General features: G+C 40.8%; 1 protein-coding gene across 1 annotated transcript in view; it reads left to right on the forward strand.

Annotated features, from left to right (window-relative positions):
• Window positions 1-6,042: 6,042 nt before the first annotated feature.
• The window catches only part of Bdnf (brain derived neurotrophic factor), a 30,372-nt gene continuing 23,323 nt past the window's right edge, over window positions 6,043-13,091 (forward strand). Inside the window, exon 1 of the mRNA XM_027936596.2 lies at window positions 6,043-6,108. Coding sequence (XP_027792397.1) covers window positions 6,043-6,108 — 66 coding nt within the window. The remainder of the gene's footprint in view (window positions 6,109-13,091) is intronic.

Consider the following 13,091-nt stretch of genomic DNA (forward strand, 5'->3'; position numbering starts at 1 on the left):
GTTCATAATTTCAGCTATTAAATGGAGGTGGAGTTCAGAAAAATCCCTTGTTTTTAGACAATTTTGTTTGAAGGGAGTAAAAATAATCTATTCAAGATCTTTCTTTTTTTGGGGGGGGGGGCGGTGGGGGAAGGGAGAAGCCTCCTCTACAAGCTAAGAATAGAGGATAGAGCTTTGATACAAAGACTCATCTTTTTATTAAACAACCTCTTCTGTCTCCAACTTGCAAAGGGAGGATTTGTCAATCTGATTGAATCTTCTCTTTAGTTTTTCCCAGCAGCTGTGTTCAGATAATTCATGACTCCCATGTTTCCTGAGCCCTGGATAATCTCACACACATGGTTTGGTTTGGGGCTCTACATTTTCAGAAGAATATGGAGACCTTGGAGGAGGTCCAGGGTAGACCAAGGGAAATGATTAATGGATTAGAAGTTGGACTTTATGAAGGAGGTTGTGAGATCTGATCTTTCGCTATGAGAAAAGTCTGAGGGGTGACTTAGTAACACTAGGAGGTTAGTAAGCAGCTGTTCTCCATCTTCACTATGGTTGGATGAGATGAAATAAGATATAAATTTCAACAAGAACAAAAATGTGTTACAAGGAGGAGTTTCCAAGCACTAGTATTTCTGGATTCTAGAAAAGTCCTCAGAAGAAGGATATGAGGTCTACTTCCCTGGTCTGTAGTGATAGGCCTATAAGTAACAAAGAAGACGAGATAATCTCTTAAGATCCCTCCAGACCTATCTTTCTAAATGTATATCTAAACATGTTTAGAAAAAAATACTTGTTTGAAACAAAAATCATTTGCCTCATTTCCTTTTTACCACCCCCTATCCGTTGCCTACCTTTTGAAAACACTGTTGACCAAACCATGGTGGGCCCTCCCTAGCCTCTAGGTGCATCTCCAGCTTTGGGAGAAAGTTTCTTGTTATCGCTATTGTTCCTGGCCACAAGAGCATGCTGATGGTCATGATTCTACCTAGGACACCAAACCTATGGTAAGGTTTAAAATGAAACAATTTCTTTCCCCTGACAAATTCACAAGTGACCCAATGGATTAAAACACAATTCATGGCCTATGGTATGAACTCCTAAAAGGACCGAAAATGTGTTTTATTTATCTGCTTGTATCATAGCCCATAGAATAGTGCCTGACTTGTAGTAAGTAGGTGCACAGCAAGTTTTCATCAACTGCATGAATGTAATTATGAATCGTAATTATGAAGTAAAATTGGAGGAAACCTAAATGGAAGACAAATTTTCAGATGTTGTTAAATGATGTTGTATGCAAGACAAAGCCAAACCTAACCCCTGCTGCACACCTATGCTAGTGAGGATTTTATTCCCACTGTACTAATGCTATCTGCAGGATGAGGACAAGAAAGCCAGTTGCATAGACTGCCCAGGTCCTTCTTCAAAAAGATCATTAAAGGGGGACATTGCATAGACTCATTTATCAGGATCACACAAACTATTTATTTATCTATTTATTGATTGATTGATTCATTTATTTATTAATTACTGGGGATTTAGCCCAGGTTACTCTACCACTGAGCTACACCCCAGTCTTTTTAAATTTTTATTTTAAATTTTGAGACAGTCTTTCTAAGTTATGGAGGCTATCCCGGAGCTTGTGATCCTCCTGCCTCAGTCCCTAGAATCTCTGAGATTATAGGCCTGTGCCACTGCATGTGGCAAAATCACACAGATTCTTAGTGTGTTTCTATTTTGACTTTTTCTATACTTTCTTTCTCCATTTTTACATAAAGAACATAAAATTTAGCAGTAGAAAATCTTCCATTCACATCCTTGTACAGTCTAAAATAGTTGGGTCTCAAAAATAAGGTGATCTGCTCCTTACATGTGATTCAATATCCTGAAACCCTTTGGTTGAAATTTGTTAATTCTTCTTAAGGCTCTTCTCACAGCACAATCAACAAATACCATAGTCAATTTCAGTGTCAGCTCTAACTTATTTCCCATGCCTATAAGTTCACACTACTATTGACTGTGCTTATAGAAATATCACAATGAGTAAATCAATTTGTTCTGTGCTATTAATTTTTCTCAGAGAAGAGCTGGTAATTCAGAGGATTACAAATTAATGATTCATATATGTTTGGGGGTTTGTCTCAGCAACTTCATGGATTTTGTGATGTTTTTCTTGATCTAACCAAATATTATTCCTAGGTAGAATCAGTTTTTTACCCCCTTGCCCTGCACTCCAAATTTGGGTCCTGGTAAAATTTTCTTTTGTGGTTCCTTGCTTTCATCTACTACTAATAGCCCTGTCTGGTTACATAATGCCTATAGGTGTCGGTCAATTTGGCCACATAAGTAGGGCATAAAACAATTCTTATGGTTCATAAAATACTTACAGAGACGTGCAACTGAATGAACAGGAAAACTATTTCTTCTTAAGATTTTTCTCAGGACAGGCCTTATTCAATAATCTCAAGGATTGTGATGACAGAGTTCAACATTAGATTGAGCCTTTGAAGTCATGCAGCATGAATTTGAAAACATCTTTGCCACTCTGCTCAGCAGGGTTTTTCTGTTTACTTATTATTTTCCTTATGTTAATTACTTATTCCAGTTTTCAGCAGTGTTTGAGGTCAATTCATTTGATACTACACATTTTTTTTTTCTTTTGCAAGGAAGAATGAAGGCAGGAGTAACTAGGAAACTTAAGTAAACATAATTAAACATAAAATGCTTACAGTGATAGTAGAATTGACCTCAGCCAATTAAAATTATTAATAGAAAAAAATATGTCAATGTCAAATCTGAGCCTACTGCCTCTGTTCCCACTTGGGTAATGAGGATTACTTTCTATTTCCTGACAAGAATAGATGGGAATTCACATTTCTCCCTGACCTTTGTCCTCCTGGAACATTGGGTTAGGATAGTATTAGACCATATTGAAAAAGAAATAAAGATTAGACTAATTCAATAAATTTTTAAGCTCCATAAAAAAATAAGTATCATTTTCTTTTTAAGCTGTGAAGTTCTTCCTTTAATGATCAATTGTGTCTTCAATCTTTTAGAAGAATCAGAAAAGCATGCTTTATGTTCTCAGCGTTGCCTTTGATCTCAAATGTGTGCGCACACACACAATTGTAAAAGTCTAACCTTAAATCTCTAAAACTATATGTATATTACTATCTGAATTAAGCAAATAAAAAATTCAGAATTCCATGCAAGTCACCGGCACTTGGTTCATCTTGGCTTTATTGGTTATTTTTTAAAATATATTTTTAGCTGTCAATGGACTTTATTTATTTATATATGGTGCCGAGAATCCAACCCAGTGCCTCACACATGCTAGGCAAGCACTCTACCTCTGAGCCACAACCCCAGCCCAGCTTTATTGTTTTTGAGTGTAACATGTACTTTTAAGGCAAATAGGTATTTTAAATCTGGTCTCTTACTGTTTTGGTAATACCTTAATTACAACTGGGGAAGTTTGGAAATGCTCAGAAGTGTTAAGAGATTGGATTCATCAGGCTTATCTGAATTGGTATTTGATCTTCTCTTCTGAATATTCCTGCCTTTTCTTTTTCCCCTGTCTTTTCCTCAGTAAAACTGCACCACACACTGGAAAGTGAAGATACAAACATTTATTTATATAATGTCAAGTGAGAGTAGGAATAAGATTGGCCGTAGACCCACCCAATCAGAGCCTCAGTTGTGAGAACAGTTTTTCCTTCAGCAGAAATGCTGACATGGCAATGTGAATTTAGCAGGTAAAAAGATTGCCATGACTTCTAATTAAGCAGCATTGAGAATGCTAGCAAAGATTCTGGACCTCCAGTCCTTTAAAAAGTAACACAAGTATTTCTTTAAATTCATAATAATAGCCTCCTGAATTGTATTGAAATATGAAAAGAAATTGTGTCTACATTCAGCCCACATCTCAGGAATCAATACTGAGGGTCTTTGAGGTGGCCAAGCCCAGCTTCCTACCCTCTGTCCCTTATTGCTCTTTGGTTACATAGCATATTTTCCATACATTAAATATTCCACAGTAAACTCCACCATCGGTGCTGTAGTTTGTATTGATCATGTAGTCCATCAAGTTGACAGAGGTGTAAAGTTAAATGCGTGATATTCTAAAATATGCATATATTTGAATAACTTGGCTATTTAGCCCAATAATTTGCAAAGGTTCTCTGACTGATCACACTTTCTGATAACACTTCCAAGGAACAAATAAATTTGCCAACTGAAGGGGAGATAGTAGAAATCAGTGTTTCTACCTGGGGTTTTGAGTTCATTGAAGTTTTGTCTCTAGTACTTAACTGTATAAACGTGGGTAAATTATTTTGAGGCACTAAATCTGATTTTTTCATAAAAACAGGAATAATTTCTGTCACTAGTCTTTAGAATCTCTAAAATAGCTAGTTAGTGAATTAGTTTTGTTAACGGTCAACCCTTAGATTAATTGAACCTAGTATGCAGTAAAGTTATATATTCTGTTCAACAGCACATTCGTGCTAACCATAAGAAGGTGCAGGAAAGGAAACAGTTTATAAATCTTTCCCTTTACCAAAATTAATATTGGAGTATTTAGGGAAATTCTTACAGCAATGAGTCTTAGCATTTATTAGGACAAGTTCCTCTTAGTTGACAGAAAAACGTACATATACATAAAACTGCCTGCAGAACTTGGGGAGTGGATTCCTCTGATACCCATGTTTTTATTCCTGGAGAGTGGTTCTCAAAGTGTAAATTAATATTGTCTGCAACCGAATTGCTTGGGTGCTTATTAAAATGCTAATTCCCGAATCCTTCCTCAACCCTACTAAAGCACAAGTCCAGAAGGAGGGAACTTCATTTGGACTCTTAGGCGATTTTTATGTTCTGAGGAGGTCCGGGAACTCTGTTAAGTACTGCTGTCTCGTTCTTTATTCTAAATTTTAAGATCAGTCCTAATGCATAAAGACTATTTGAACTAATTGAGACGGACATTCAGCTTTAAAGCAGGAACTCAGGTAGACAGTTGACAAAGTTCGTCAAATGGCTAATTGAAAATAGTCCTCTGGCCGCTGGCCATGCATATTGTCTCTAAGGGTCTTGGCTACCGGCAAGGAACTCTAAAGACTGACTGCTCTTCCATATCCGGCGACGGGTGGGGGTGGGGTGGGTTGGGTTAACTACTTGCCCCCACCCCTCCCCGACCCCAACTCTGGTTGAAGCAGGTTTTTAATTTATCTTTGCGGCCCAGGTTCAGGTTATTAAAGGGTTGACTTATGTGTGTAAGTTTGCTAGGGATGGAAGTGAAAACATCTGCAAAAGCAGGCAATGCCCTGGAACGGAACTCTTCTAATAAAAGATGTATCATTTTAAATGCGCTGAATTTTGATTCTGGTAATTCGTGCACTAGAGTGTCTATTTCGAGGCAGCGGAGGTATCATATGACAGCGCACGTCAAGGCACCGTGGAGCCCTCTCGTGGACTCCCACCCACTTTCCCATTCACTGCCTAGAGGACTGCTCGCGCTGCCGCTCCCCCCGGCGAGCTAGCATGAAATGTCCCAGCTTCTGCGGAGATCAAATGGAGCTCCTCGCTCAAGGGGTGCGAGTATTACCTCCGCCATGCAATTTCCACTATCAATAATTTAACTTCTTTGCTGCAGAACAGAAGGAGTACCTACCGGGCACTAAAGACTCCCCCCACCTTCTTTTTAACCGAAAGGAAGGTGAAAAAATAATAAAAGAGTCTGGGAGTTTTTGGGGCCGAAGTCTTCCCCCAGAGAAGCTGCCTTGATGTTTACTTTGACAAGTAGTGACTGAAAAGGTAGGTTTCTTTTCTTTCTCTTTCCGTTTTTCTCTGGTCTGTGTGGTTTAGTGAGGTCTGTCATTGCCTCGGCTTCCTGGCCGGAGCAAGTAACTTGGTGTAACGTTATCTGGGGGCGTTCATTAATAAAAAATGCTGTTATTATCTTGATTGAATTCCTATTAGGCAAACTCGGGAGAGGTCAGTGGGCGACCTCTGTTTAAGCCGGCATGTTTAAGGTAACGGAGTAAATCAACAGCCCCCATGCTCTGTGCAATTTCATTGTGTGCTCGCGTTTGCAAGCTCCGTTGTGTGGGAAGGTGCGGGAAGGTGTGTCTGTGGTCCGGGAAACGCACGCCCTTGTCCCACGGAACTTGGGTACTGGGATAGGGAAGAAGGGGAGACCCGTGAGCGTAGGGAGCCAGACCTTGACGCATAGGATTCGCACTCACTTCCTTCTGTTCTGGAGCAAGCACATTGCCGGGGTTTTCGCGGAGGGCGCGGGACTCGGGGTTCCCCGGAACCCGAGCTGACCACTCCTCTAAGCCGCGGACTCCTGCAGAGGTCCGGCGGGAGGCGCAGGACTCTCTGGTCTACCAGGCAGACCCCAGGGGAACGGGATACTGGACAGGCGGAGCGAGGCACATAGGGGTTCCCCGGGGCCCCCCCGATGCTGAGTCCCAGCAAGGAAAAGGCGCGGCGTTCCCTTTAAGCTGCCGCCCCGAACGGGTATCGGTAGCGCAGGCGAGCCGGGGGCGGGGGTGGGAGGGGGCGGGGGGCGGCGCCGTCTGACCAATCGAAGCTCAACCGAAGAGCTAAATAATGTCTGACCCGAGGGCTAGGCGCAGGCTGGAGCTCCAGGTCCCGGTCGCCGCTGCCGCCGCGCCGGGGCGTACCAGTGCGCTGGCTGTCCCGCGCATCCCGTAGCGCCCCCGGCTCCGGGGCCCGGCGAAGAAGCGGGCCCGGCGCGCCCCCCACCTCCTCTGGGTGAAGCTTTGATGAGACACTTGAACTGCAGCTTCCACCGCTGCTGTGGGGGCCGGTGGAGAGCAGCATCACGACGGGGACCTGGGCTGGGCGCAGGGGCCAGGAGCGGGACAACGATGTGACTCCGCTGCCGGGGACCCGAGAGCTTTGTGTGGACCCCGAGGTAGGCGAACGCCGGGCGTGGGGCTTGGCGTGGGAGCTGCCGGTCCTCTGGGGAAAGTTGGCTGGGGGACTACGAAGTTGTAGGAAGACAATTCCTCCTTTCCCTCCCCTTCAGGAGAAGAGAGGGTCTGGAGTTAACTCCTGGGGCGCGTTCTTCTATCCCACGACCCAGAGGGGCGGCCCGCACCCTCCGGGAGAGGGACCCCAGAAATCCCTGAAGTGAGGGAGAAAAGGCCAAGAGGAGTCTCCGAGTTGTCCCACGGGAGCAAAGACGGCGCCCCGGGGAACCCCAGCAGTACTCCCCAGCCGAGGAGGGGCTGTGAGAGGGGTTTAGAGAGGAGGGGAGAGTGTTGATGCTGGGGTATGAATCCTGACTCCCGGCTGGCCGCTTCCTCGTGGATTTTGGCAGAGGACGGGATGGGGGTGGGGGAGTGGGGTCTTTGCGCCCTGCGTTAGCATCTTTTTTCCTGGGATTCAAGCCGAGCTGCCCCCGAGCACCTGCCTCCCAGGAGCAGAGACCAGAGCGGACCTACACAGATCCAAGGCTAATGTGGCTTGGAAAACTTGGGGCCTTCCTGCCTCTTGGACCTGGAAGGGTCTGAGAAACTCCCACAGGGGAGGGGCAGGCCGTACCCACACCTCTCCCCATTCTGCAAGCCTCTCGTGGCGCACCCTCCAGGGAGGTAAAAGTTCTGACTTTCGGTGAGTGGGAGGGTGTATGTAGGGGATGTCCTGACTGAGGATAATTTCTGAGGGTGTGAATCCAGAAAGAGAAATGGGTAAAAAAGGGTTGGGGGCTTTGTGCCCGATGGTCAGGGAGAAAGGGAAATTGCAAACTAGGGCCCCCCGCCCCCAGGGGGAAAAAGCCAGAGGCTGCGGGGGTGAGCTGGAGTCGCAGTGGGAAGATGCTGAGTTCCAGTGTTGGGGTTGGAGAAGGGATGAGGAACCCCGGGGATGGGGGGCGTTAAGGAGAAAGAGGAAGAGGAGGAAGGGACCGCGAGAGCAGCGCTAGGGAAGGTAGAGGGTGCCCTCTGCCGGCCGCGCCGCCTAGAGCAGCTGCTGGGGGCGGGAGGCTGGGGGTGGGGAAGTTGGAAGGGATGGTTTTTGCGGAATCCCTTAGGGAGCTTATGGGAGGGACTTGTTGAATGACGCTTCTGACCAGTCCGGTGGGGCGTGGGATTCGTCGTTGTGGATTGACTTGAAAGTTTGGCTCCAAATTAGAAAGATTTCCTCGTCCTTAGGGTGCTTTGATGAGCGCTAATGTTGGTGATGTGCTAGGGCTTCCTGGATCTAATTTTAGGGTCTCCTGGGTATCTTGCAATACTGAGTGGGCAACAACCAGTGAACATTTTCTGACAAGAATGCCGGAATGTTCTTGGCCAGAAGCAAAGAAAAGCATATTTCTGAATGTTTATCAATTCTTCTAGTACAGTTATCTTTTAAAGCAAAGCAGTATATAATTAGGAAACTTTTATTTCTTTTTAGCTGCACATAAAAGGTGCCTGCTATTAAATGAGACCTCCCCACCCCGAACTGGGCAAATTCTCGGGAAATATTTCCCTCTTCCTTTATTTTTGTCCAAATTCGATTTTTATAGTTTAGTTATAAGGTCAAAAGCCATTTTGGTTTTACAATTCAATGTTATTTTTTATATTTTTATCTATTAATGGGTAATTATGGGTTTCATTTATCTTAACTTATTTTTTTTCATCTTAAGATTTTTTTAACACGTGAGTCTTCAATGTTTATTTTGTGCAACATTATCATTTCTGCCTTGGAGGTTTCTGAGATTATGACATGAGCTTGAAGCTATGATACATAGTAGATCCCACAGCTGTTGAAATTACAAAGTTTTGACTCTTGAAACAGCACCCCTTGAAAACTATCACTCCTGTTCTCTGACTTTGCAAATGCTCTTTGCTTAAGACTTCTTTTTTAAGTTTACCTCTGAGAGAGACACTTGTTGAAATAACCATAACCTTTACTGGAATTTGAAACATGTTGGTTACCATTACTGAAATTCCAGGACCATAAAGCTGTTGTCTTTTTTTCTTCTACTTTATTTTGCAAAATGTGATGAACGTTGGTAAATATAGACTAGTAGTAAGTATTATGACATGAAAAGCATTATGTATATAGAACTATTTTAAGAGATTACAGAGCATTTTCTATTTATAAATGATATAAGCAGAAAGAAATGATTTCCAGATAAACAAGACTTATGTACATGTTTTGAAGCATTACAACATTGCAGACACACTTAGACATCACATTTTTTTAAAGCAAAATAACAGTAATTTTTCACATACCTTTGGAGCCTTTCACAACCCATTCATAGCTGAGTTAGTAACTAGAAATCTTGTTTATTTTAAGGTGATATTTAAGGCCATTTAAGAGGTTACTACACCAACATTTGTGTATTCAGAAAATAAAGCATTTAGGAAATCTGTTTTAGGATGTCTTTCTAGCAAGTAACTTTTTCTTGCAAACAAAATGAACCAAGAAAATGATCATTTGCCTAGAATACAGTACTCACCAATTACCTCAAAACATTCAGTTATACTATTTGAGTTAATTGTTAAACCTCGTAGTGGCCAAAGAAGGGTAGGGTGGAAGATGATGGTGGGCTATTGCTGATTCATTTTAACGGACCAGGAAGGGAAAATTGTGTAAATATAAATGCAAATTTCTAAAATCTTGGCTCATATCCTTGGGTTTCCTGTTTAAAAGGGGCACCATTAGAATGTAAGCTATTCTCTTCTTCCTGGAATCTTTTTAAGAGTCCTTGTTTTTTAATAGTCAAAATGTGGATGATTGATAATCTCATTTCTTTCAAATATAAATAGCTCTGGTTTGTAGCTCAGCACACAGAGCTAGCTGAACACGCCCATCTGATAGTATAGCAAAGAGCTTGTTTACATTTTTTACATTCATTTTTTAAAACCTTCTGTAAATCTCCCTCCCCCTCCCCCAAACACATGTGCACACATCCCTCAATATCCAGATAGTGAACTGGTGAAATGTAACACAGCCAGCAACCTTGTGGCTCAATCATAGGCATATTTTTCTACATCTCAAGAAAATTGAAGTTATGTACAATGGAAAGGTCATATACAAGTAGTTCATTAACATTTTAAGATTTAGGAAGTTAGTCCCAGAGTTGAGAGAAGAACAATTTCAGATTTCCTGAATGAAAACAGAGAGCGTGGTGAGCAGATGATAGCTAAACCCTGAGTATCTTTTATGAAAGGAACTCCCATTCAGACATCCATAATCCTGATTTTATTTTACTGGTTAAAGAGTAATTTTCAACTCCTGTCTTCCTGCGTGGAAAGTTTCAGTTTTGTGTAAGGGGGTTCTTCTAGCCCAGTGCAAGTGAATATATCCCTTTAATAGGATAATTGCTCACTTGTCTCAACTTGTTTTCAAACAATTGTTATGGAGCACTCTGTTTCCACTAATTGCAAAATTGCTGCTTAATTGAAGGACTCTCAGCCATCCAGTGCAGCCATTCAGCCACTGGCAGGCTCTGTGATCTCAAGCTGTGAATTGCATTTTAAAGAGGAATAGAGGAGAGAATTCTGTGGAATTCTAGGTTTAAAAGGCTGGCTGTTGTTCAATGGAGGAAGGAATTATTTGAACAAGAATTACATTAAGTTATGTTGTGATGAATTTTCTTTATTAGGATGAATAACATGCACAGATGGGCTTCAAAAATGAGTAAGTAATCTTATTGGTTACACTCTGCCTCCATTTACTCTATTTACTATGGAGTAATGTTAAGCAATAAAGGATGATGGCAAATGAAATCCGTATGTCATTTGCATGTACAATTTAACCATAAGAAACTTTAGAAAGGTTTGGGTACTTTCAAGCTTAGGCATGTGTGTCTTGAAAGTCCCCTTAAACTTCCTCTTAAGGCATAGAATCATTTAATTCTGAATAATGTTATGCTTAAATGCATCACTGGATTTCTACAGAACTTTGTACTAAAGACTTAGAAAAGTCTTGGGCCCAATTATTGAATATATGAAATCATTATTGATGACAGATGCAAAAATAAGGGAGCTCACAAATGCATTGACATTGATAATTCGTTTTGCAAGAGAGAGGTTAAATAGGTATGTTTTCTAAGTGGGACAGAAGATATCCCCTTTTCTGTAGAAAAGCATGAGTATCTGGTCAGATAAGAATTACGGAAGCTTTCATTTGCATGTAATTACTCAAGTTCAAATGCAGACAGTGAGAGAACTATATGAGACAAATTTGACCAAATATACTGGATGCTAAGAAGTGGTTCATTGCTCTGAGGTTTCATTTATAGATGGCCTGAAGTTGGAGGATGGGTTGCATTAGATGAGTTGGGGGCCAGAATATGGGATGGGAGAATGATCGGGGAATCAATGGAAATTTACAAGCTTTAGTGACAGCCATAATAAAGTAAAAGTTTATTTCCACAGAACCCAGAGAGAATGTTATGATGTAGTTTTCTCCAAAGATTCACTTGAAAGAACTTTTCATTGCTTGTCATGGTAGTAATGTCCTGATTTTGAAAGCTTACAGAACCTAGTAGCTTTTAAATGTGCTTTCATCTTGGTTCCTTTGGTCTGACTGAAGCTTTATGACGACCTTCTGTGTTTTTGACATGCCTCTGCTTTTTTGGAGGGAGGAGGGCAGACAATGGAGGATTTCTTAATTCTATAATAAAGAAATGTAAAATTACATGATAAAGTGACTATACTTCAAATTGGCTTATTAAAATAAGACTTAGAAGGCAAACTGTTGTTAAATTACAACTGGTTTGCATGAAATTAAGATTTATACAATACAAATTCAAAGAAAATAAAGTTTCAAATTAATTTAAGCAACTCATCAAAAATTGAAGTAATAGTGCCACCTAGAGAACAAAATCACCAGCCTTAACAGCCAAAGGGCTTATTTCCATAGGAACCATTTTCCAAGGCTGCAGTTACTAGGATTTCCTTGCTGCTCTATGCAGACCTGGTGTGTGTGCTGTGAGGGTGTGTGTGGGGAGGAAGAGTACATTTACAATTCGAGATGAGATCTTAAAACAAGCAGATCCACAGCTCAGTGTAAACACTTTAGTCCTTTTAGCACTTTAATATAGTAGCCAAATGTAAAATACACTGCTAGGAACCAAGGGTTTGGCCTCCTTTTTTAACATTTATTATTTTCAAGGGTATGTACTGAAGCATTGAGTACCACAGTTCTGATTTTATTCATTTGCCAAAGGCAATTCATTACACTTTGTGATATACAATAACATCAAGTAAATTGAGTGGAAAGACCTTTAAGAGTGCCTTTGATCTCTGATCTAATTTTAACTTTAATGATTTGAGAAAACATAAGAATAAAGGGTCATTATATGTAGGAGAATTTTAAACACCAGATCAATAAATAAGAAAAAAAAAAGGAGAAGGGAAGAAAATGATGAGGATTGTTTCATCCTTGAATAAAGATACATCTGAGCCAGCATCAAAAAATAGTGATGGAACCAGGAATTGTTTGAACAAGAATTACATTAAGTTACATTATGATGAATTTTTTTTTTATTAGAATGATGATTATAAATTGGCTTAATTCATCTATGACAAAATTTGTATTCAGTTAGTTTGTGTATGCTACCCCAGAAGCATCCGGAACACTACTGATGGCAAAGGATACACTTTGGTAAATGTTGTTGAATGAACAAATAGATTCAGTTGCTTCAGATTGTGACTAGTTATGTAGACAATGAAAGAACTTTATAATGTTAGAAAAATGTTTATTTGTTTTGCTGGCAGGAAGGTAGAAATTGGAGGAAATAGTTTTTAATATTTTCCTGTCCCTATTGTAAAAATAATTTATTTAACTTAGTTTCTAAACTTTTTTATGCATAATTTGATTCACTCATGAAATCAGATTTGGGACATTTAAAATGTTAAGAGTTATTTAGATAGCAACTATAAACTTACTGATAGGTTGTCTTTTAAATGTCTTTGAATTTTTGGATGACAATAGAGACACCAGTTTCTATGCTTTAGCGACTAAAATCTAGTATATCTTAAATTTTAGCCAATTTCTGGTAAGCAGAGAATCAACAGCATGAAAACCAAAGAAAGTCATCTTCCTAGTCAGTACTTTGTGTCAGCCAAAGACATAAT

This window comes from Marmota flaviventris, chromosome 9 (assembly GCF_047511675.1).
Source record: "Marmota flaviventris isolate mMarFla1 chromosome 9, mMarFla1.hap1, whole genome shotgun sequence".
Taxonomy (NCBI): Eukaryota; Metazoa; Chordata; class Mammalia; order Rodentia; family Sciuridae; genus Marmota; species Marmota flaviventris.